This window comes from Mandrillus leucophaeus, unplaced genomic scaffold (assembly GCF_000951045.1).
Source record: "Mandrillus leucophaeus isolate KB7577 unplaced genomic scaffold, Mleu.le_1.0 Scaffold8, whole genome shotgun sequence".
Classification (NCBI taxonomy): Eukaryota; Metazoa; Chordata; class Mammalia; order Primates; family Cercopithecidae; genus Mandrillus; species Mandrillus leucophaeus.
In genome coordinates, this window is record NW_012108696.1 from 4845616 (window position 1) to 4853398 (window position 7783).

At 58.9% G+C, this 7783-nt stretch overlaps 1 protein-coding gene across 1 annotated transcript; it reads right to left on the reverse strand.

Annotated features, from left to right (window-relative positions):
* Positions 1 to 12: 12 nt before the first annotated feature.
* GPR108 (G protein-coupled receptor 108) lies at positions 13 to 5787 on the reverse strand. Its single transcript, XM_011967485.1, has 13 exons — positions 5630 to 5787; positions 4774 to 4893; positions 4088 to 4138; positions 3800 to 3882; positions 2371 to 2495; positions 2197 to 2246; positions 2036 to 2104; positions 1564 to 1668; positions 1169 to 1302; positions 989 to 1064; positions 467 to 540; positions 255 to 372; positions 13 to 147 (listed from the first exon to the last, which is right to left on the reverse strand). Exons 1-13 carry the CDS (start codon positions 5738 to 5740, stop codon positions 13 to 15), a joined length of 1251 nt encoding a protein of 416 aa, XP_011822875.1. The 5' UTR covers positions 5741 to 5787.
* Positions 5788 to 7783: the final 1996 nt, after the last annotated feature.

The following is a 7783-nucleotide window of genomic DNA, read 5'->3' on the forward strand; positions in this document are numbered from 1 at the left end:
GGGGCAGGGTCCTCACCAGACTACGGGGAACAGGATGGCGCCGCAGCAGATGAGATCCACCAGGAACAAAATCTCCTTCCACAGCACGTAGTCGCTGGCGCCCTCCTCGCGGGACTCGATGACGATGTAGGCCACGTTGGCCAGGACCTGCGCAGGTGGCGGGGGTGGGTGGGCACTGCCCGGCACGCTTCCCTCTGCCCCCACCGCCCCGTACAGCCCTCCCCACCCTGCGCCGGAGGCCGCTCCATCTGCACCTGCATGGAGATCACAATCCCAAAGACTTTCTTCTCCTTATCCGACAGGACGCACTTGATGAAGGCCCAGCCTGAGCCGATCAGGGCGATGGTGATGAAGAGAAGAGCACCCTTCAGCCTGGGGGAGCAGGGGACGATGTGATGATGAGGTGGGGGGCCCGCCCTCCCCTGCCCGCGTCCCCCCAGCTGCCAGGCAGAGCGGGCGCACTCACAGGCGGGTGATGTAGTGCATGACGGCAAGGCCTTCGATGGGGTGGCCCTGGCTGTTGATGAAGTAGTAGTTGATCTGGGGGTGGACGGACAGACGGGCAGTGAGGCACACGGAGGGGTGGGAGGCTGGTGGTGGTGGTGGGGGCGGGATTAGGAACACAGACCGTCACCATCAGATGGGTGGTCAGAAAGGTGAATAATGAGGACGGTGGGTGGGACTCAAAACTGGTAATTGGGGCTGAAAAAATGGAGGGAACGGTCACAGTTGGAAGGGTGAATGGTTGGACAGTCAATGAGACGGACGGTCACAGCTGAACCAAGGGACAGTGACGGACAGAGCTGCCCAGCAGGACTGGCGGACAGAGGGGACGGGCGGCTGGCCACACTGGTAAAATGGGTGGACACGTGGAGAGCTGGTGGATGGCCCTCCCACAAGCCCAGGGTCTGCAGAGATTTGGGGGATGGCCCAGATGGTCTCTTCCTCCCAGCCCACCCCCCGCTGCCCCCCGGTCCAAGGCTCTCACACTGTGGAAGAGGAGAGAGATGCTCTTGGTGAAGGCCAAGGCCGCCATGAGCCAGTGGATCTTGAAGACGCTATACCTGGTGGGAGGGTCAGGGAGAGATGGGGTGGGGGGCATCAGCAGGGCATAGGGATGGGGGTCTGGTGAAGGGACAGGGGGGACCCCCAGGGGCAGGGGCATTACATGTTCCTGCAGAGGATGGACACCCAGAAGATGCCGGCGGCCAGGAAGCAGGCGGACATGACCAGGTAGAGCTTGAAAAGGGGCATCTCCGCCGCCGACAGGAAGCCATTGGGGTTCTTCTCCCGGATCATCACCTGGGGAGGGGACAGTGGTGGGTGGCGGTGGCAGCGGCACAGCCTGACCTCTGGCCTGGGAGAGCAGCGAGTGGGGGTCTCCTGCTCTCCCACTTTCTACTGGGCCACTCATCCACTCTGAGCCTCAGTTGGCCCCATCTCCCAAATGGGTATAACAGCTCCTACTCCGCATCCGGGAGAGCTGGGAGAAGCTAAGTGGGGTGTGGTGCTCCAGGCCCGCAGTGGGTGCTCCCTGGCCCTGCTGTCCTCCCCTCCGCTCACCGTGATGTCAAATGGATGCTCCTTTCCCGGCACTGAATTGTTGCAGTTGTGGAAGTTCAGGCTGTACTGGCCTTCTTCCGCCTGAGAGCCGATCACCACGTGGAACTGGGCGGGGGAGAGAGGAGGGCTCAGCCTGGGGGTCCTGTGGTCTGGGGCGACAGTCAGCTTGGGGGTCCTGTGCTCTGGGGCGACCGTAGGGCTGCAGGAGGGCTCAGCCTGGGGGTCCTGTGCTCTGGGGACACAGTAGGGCTGCAAGAGGGCTCAGCCTGGGGGTCCCGTGCTCTGGGGTGACAGTAGGGCCGCAGGAGGGCTCAGCCTGGGGGTCCCGTGCTCTGGGGTGACGGCAGGGCCGCAGGAGGGCTCAGCCTGGGGGTCCCGTGCTCTGGGGACACAGTAGGGCCGCAGGAGGGCTCAGCCTGGGGGTCCCGTGCTCTGGGGACACAGTAGGGCCGCAGGCACTGCAGACACTCACACTAAAGTTGTAGGAGTTGTTGAGGTGGCTCAGGCCTAACACCAGCTCCTTGTCCTTCCCGCTAGGACCCTGAAGGGACAGAGCCCCTCCATCAGCTGGCTCTGGGTCCCCGCAGGGCCCTGGGGTGTGCCATCTTCCCTCCCGCCCCACCTCCCTGAAACCTGAGGCACTGCGGGTGTGGACTTGGGCTTGCTGGCTGCAGCGGTCCCTCCTGTAAGAGACCAGGCAGTGATTTCAAGAGATGGATGGATAGAGGGGCGGCAGGAAAATGGGATGGGGGGTGCACAGGGCAGACCTGCCCATCCACCCCTGCCGGCACAGCCAGCCTGACTCACCGCCATCCACCTTGCGGGGGACTGTGGCCTGTGGCTTTGGGAGCCCTGGTCCGGAGGGCGCTTCGGGGAGGAGCCCGGGAAAGATAAACAACTTCTTCTGCTCTCCATACTTCCGCACCTGGACCCTGCGGGGAGGGTGGGGTGCGGCCTGAGGCTGGGGGGCCGAACCTGGCTCAGGCACACAAGCCCAGGCAAGGACTCAGTGGCCTCTGGCACCCTCTTGCGGGGCGGGGGTCCAGCCGAGTCAGTTATCACTGAGTTTCAGCCTTTGGTTCCCACTGGTCAAGGCGGCGACCGCCTTCCTGTGCTGCCTGCACCAGCAATTATTTGTCATTTCCCATGACATCAATCTACTCTTTTTCTCTTTTCTTTAGAGACAGGGTCTCGCTCTGTCGCCCAAGCTGGAACACTGTGTGTGTCGCAGCTCACTGCAGCCTCAGATTCCTAGCATCAGGCGGTTCTCCCACCTCAGCCTCCGGAGTAGATGGGACCACAGGCACGTATCACCACCGTGCTTGGCTAATTTTTAAATTTTCTATAGAGACGGGGTCTCCCTATGTTGCCCAGGCTGGTCTTGTTTTCCTGGCTTCAAGTGATCCTCCTGGCTCAGCCAGCCTCCCAAAGCACTGGAAATAATGGTATGAGCCACTGTGGCCAACCCTACTTTATAAAAATAATAATGATAATAGACAGGCTCTTGATCTGTCATCAAGGCTGGAGTGCAGCAGTGCAATCTTGGCTCACTGCAACCTCCACCTCCCCAGCTCAGGCGATCCTCTCACCTCAGCTTCCAGAGTAGCTGGGACTACAGGCGTGCACCACCATGCCTGGCTAATTCCTGTATATTTTTTGTTGGTAAAGACAACGTTTTGCCATGTTGCCCAGGCTGGTCTACAATTCCTGGGCCCAAGCAATCCGTTTACGTTGGCCTCCCAAAGTGCTGGGATTACACGCATGGGCCATCGCCCGGCCCTAAGTATATTATTTAAAAATAAAACATTTTATCTACAGAAAAGCAATATGGTTTTGTCAGACCCTGGCCAGGCTGCCTGGCTCCAAATCCCAGTTCCTGGGACTCAGTTTTCTCATCTGAAGAGCAGAGATGATCACAGGAATAAGGAATCGATGAGTTAATGTGTTAAAGCTCCAGGACACAGCCTGGCAAACCAGAAGCACTCAACATGTGCGAACAGTTGTTATTCCTTCTCACAACAGCCCTCTGTATCCGGGCCTTCTGCCTTGAGACACCAACACCCGCTGAGTCCCTCTCTCCTTCCTTCCAATAATCAGAAGACTTGAAGGCAAAACTAAAAAGTAAGTGGCGTTCTCTCTCTGCTTCTCGTCCCACCTGATCAGCCCGGGTGCCTGTGGGCATCACACAGGGAAACGCAGAGGAAGGATCTGAACGAGCCCCCGGTCCCCAACTCACTGCAGATCCTTGGTGTTGATGAGGAACAGGACCAGGAAGCTGCTACTGTTTTTCTGGAGAGGGCAGTCCTGGAAATCCCGGGTCTAGGCGGTGGGCAGGAGGGAGTCTTGGTTACTCCTCCCCTGGCCCAGCTCCACCCTGTCTCCCTCCCTGTCCACCCAGGGGCTCTTCCTGTTCCTGCCTCTGAGAAAGAACAGGGGCCTTTGGGTTACAGGTGCAGAGGACAGACCCCGACCCCTCCCCCTCCCTCCAGCCCCTTCTCCCGTCTTCCCCATTCCCTCCACTCACTGAATAGGAGTGAACTCTGCCAGATCGAACCCGGCTGAGACTGAACCCCACCTGGTGGATGGAAAAAAAAGGGGAGGGTGTGAGGGACAGTAGAGAACTCCCAGCTATCCCTTTCAGTAGCAATAGAAACCTAACCTCACATTTACTGAACACCTAATGTGTGCTAAATCCCACACACTCTCTCTTTTATTTTCAGAGTTGGGGTGGTGGGTGGACCTCATTCTGTTTCTCAAGTTGGAATACAGTGGCAGGATCATAGCTCACTGCAGCCTCGAACTCCCGGGTCCAAACGATCCTCTCACCTCAGCCTCCCGACTGGCTGGGACTACAGGCACACCTTACCATGCCTGGCTAATTTTAAAAACTTTTTGTAGAGATGGGGGTTCTCACTGTGTTGCCCAGGCTGGTCTTGAACTCCTGGCCTCAGGCAATCCTCCCACCTTGGCCTCCCAAAGTGCTAGGACTACAAAGCCTGAGCCACCGCGCCCTGCCTGTCCCCCAAGTCTTAAGAAAAGTGCCTAGCACATCCTGTTTAAGACATCAGTATTCCCAGTTACAGATGAGGAAACAGGCTCAGAGAGATCACGGGACTTGCACAAGATTACATGGGTAGAGGCAGAGCTGGGAACCCAGAACCAGGGGATTGCATCCTGCTCTCCTTTAGTAAACTCCTCAAGGTCCCTCACCAGCAGGGACTTCTCTTCTGCCTCCCGGAGGCCCAGCCGCAGGAGGCTCAACTCCACCTCCAGGGAGCCGTTGGTGTAGAAACCGAAGTTGTTCAGCTGGATGTCTGCTCGCTTCTCCCCCTGCCGGAGACCAACGAGGCAGAGGCAGTTCAGACCTCTGCCCAGCCCCAGGAGTCTGGCACGAGGATCCCCCGAAGGGCCTCCTGGTACCCCTCTGTTTAGGAAAGGCCCAAAGGATGACAAGAGAAAGTTGAGAGGGACTTCCTCCCTGCAGGGAAAGGGTGGTCCTGCATTCTCCGACTTCTCTTCTGAGCCCAGGAACAGAGATCCTGGGGCACGTGGAAGTCCCCCCACTGGGATGAGCACAACCCAGAGAACAGTTATTCACCTCGGAGGACCTGGCCACCTTCCGGAAGAACTTTTAGATTCCAGTTGAGCTCCCAGCAACATTTCAACGGAACCCCCCCAAATCCCATTAAGTGCCCCGAGGACCCCACTCTATAGCCCCCCCCAGGACCCCGCTGTGCGGCTTCAGGGTCTTTAGCGCCCCAAAAGTGATTCCAAGAATTTAAAGGACTAAGACCCAACCCGAGGGGAGGGGGTGTAGTCCCCAAGAGATGGAGCCACGCCCCCGAAGGGAGGGGCCCGACCCTAGCGATGCGGGCCCGGCAACTCCATCCGGAGGACGGAAGGGGATCCCGGGACGAGACCACTCCGGGCCCGGAAACGGGGGGCGCCGGACCACTCCATCCCGCGTCGGGGGCGGGGGAGGGCAGACGAGACCACTCCAAGCCAGGGGGCTTCTCCGAGACAAAGTTGCGCCCCCGACCCCAGACCCTCACGCGGCGGGCCTCACCGTCAGCGCCAGCCGGTGGATGCGCCCGGAGCAGCCGCCCAACAGCAACAGCAGAAGTAGCCGCTGCCCCCACCTCCCGCGGCCGAGCCCCCTCCTCTCGCTCACTGCCATCTCTGGAGCCACCGCCTCCCCGACTCCGCCTCTGGCGCCCAAGCCCGCCCACCGATGAGCCAATCGCCGAACGACGGGACCCGGCGCTTCGGGATTTCCAGTCCGTCAGCCAATCAACAATTGCCTCTCCGCAAGGCCGCCTACTTACGACACCCGATGGACAGCACCAGTTCCGAATGGGAGTGCCGACAACGCTTAACCCCCGCGCTCACTCTCACCAATCGCTATAAAGATTGTCCAGGATGTGATTTAATGAGCAGTTTATCTAACCAATTGTCATGGATCTGATATCCGGCCCTTGAAGCGGAATTTCTCCACCCAGTCTTAACGGTCCGGGACTACATTACCCAGAATGCAGCGGGAGCAGACAAGGGCAACAAGGCATTAAATAAACTACATTTCCCAGTATCGCCAAGGACGGACTTCCTCTTCTTGCCTCAGGGATGTGGCTCCCAGCCAGAGCTCAGGCTTTTGGTAAACACACGCATCTGTTCAGGCCTGACCTGTTTTCCTAATCTTCCTGGTCCACAGAGAGGCCTAAAGCTGGCCTCTGGTTAAAGTTTGACCCCAGGATGACCTATGACCTCAGGCTGAGACCCCAGCCTTAGGTTAAGCCTTTTATTCCAGAGTGAGGCAATTGGAGCTCCACCCCCAGATTACAGGCTAGACCGGACTCCGGGCTGAACTCTGACCCCAGGTGAACTCCCCCTGCAAGTTGAGTCCCAACTTCAGCCTGAAATTCTGACATCCCGTCGTCCCCCACACCACACACTGAGGCTTAATCTCTGGTTTAGGCCACCGATCTGGACTAGTCCTGACTCCAGATCGGACCTGACCCCTTACTGGGTTCCTAATCCTTCTGGTTAAGCCTCTGGCCTCAGTTTGAGACCCTATCCCCACCGTGGTGCTGACCTGGGTTGAACCCCAATTCCAATTTGTGTCTCTGAGCAGAGGTGAACTCAGAACTTTGCTAGGCTGAGCCCCCATTTCAGACGAGCCACTAAACTCACTGGGTTCAGTTGCCCAACTGCAATCAGACATTTTCTAGCTCAGAAGCCACCAGCAGGTGGGGCCAGGTCCCAGCAGAGACATCAGTCCCAGTGTGGGCTCCCAAAGCTCTCCTGGGCTCACCTGTATCTCTCTGTCCTGGGAGCCTGGGTGCTCTTGTGTAAGGGGAACGTATCCCCAAGGGCCCCCCTGCAAGAGGCCCCGCCTTCTCTGTAGCTACAGAGAAAGCGCCAAAGGCCGGAGAGAATGGGGGTGGGAATCCCTAGCGCCTCCTCTTCTCTTTCATCCCAGCACCTCAAAGGGATTTACAAGGTGTGAACAGACTTTTATGGGAGAGGTGACAGACTTCCCTTCTCCACGGCCCAGATGTCCCAGATGTCGGGGGGAGGGGCGGAGGCGGAATCTCAGGGGCAGTACTGAGAATTAAACCAGATTAAACCTTCATGGATGGGACTGGAAAATGGGCAGATGCAGGCGCTAACTGGAAGGCAGCTGGGGAAGGGCCTGGGCCTGGCGCCCCAAGGACAGCCCGTCCTCAGTTTCCCAGCGGAGACTGGGGGAGGGAAGGCAGGATGCGGTGCGGGAGCTAATGGACCCGGCCTTGGCGGAGGCGCGTCCTGGGTTGGATCGAAGCCCTCTCATCCGCCCTGTGGCCGGAGGGACCAGACCATTAGTGGGACGAACCTAGACGCCTGGAGCCGGGCCGGCTCGCAAGAACGGGGTGACCTCAGGTTGCCCCTGCAACGGGGTTGAGGAAGGACTTATTGAGTTTGGGGTTTTAGCATCTTGGCCCTTTAAGGAATAATTGCGGGGAAAGGGGAAAAGGAGATAGGAAGAACCGTTTGGAGTGGGGAAGGAAGATGAGAGGACGAGAGGGACCCCGGGGATTTGGAAAAATGGGTGGGGGTTCTTTAAGGGGTCCAGCAGAGTCGAGCGGCAACGTTTCTTTAAAAGGGGGCGGAGCGTCCGTTGGGCCCCGCCCCCGAAGCGCAGGACTAGGGCTCCGCGCGGGTGGGGGCGTGGCACAGCGTGCAG

Excerpts from the sequence above, each read along its gene's own strand:
- GPR108 (XM_011967485.1), bottom strand. The coding sequence starts at position 5,740 with ATGGCAGTGAGCGAGAGGAGGGGGCTCGGCCGCGGGAGGTGGGGGCAG. Across the intron at positions 3,883-4,087 it reads GCAGAGTTCACTCCTATTCA|ACCCGGGATTTCCAGGACTG; the intron begins GTGAGTGGAGGG and ends CCCACCGCCTAG. Across the intron at positions 2,105-2,196 it reads CCACACCCGCAGTGCCTCAG|GGTCCTAGCGGGAAGGACAA; the intron begins GTTTCAGGGAGG and ends CTGTCCCTTCAG.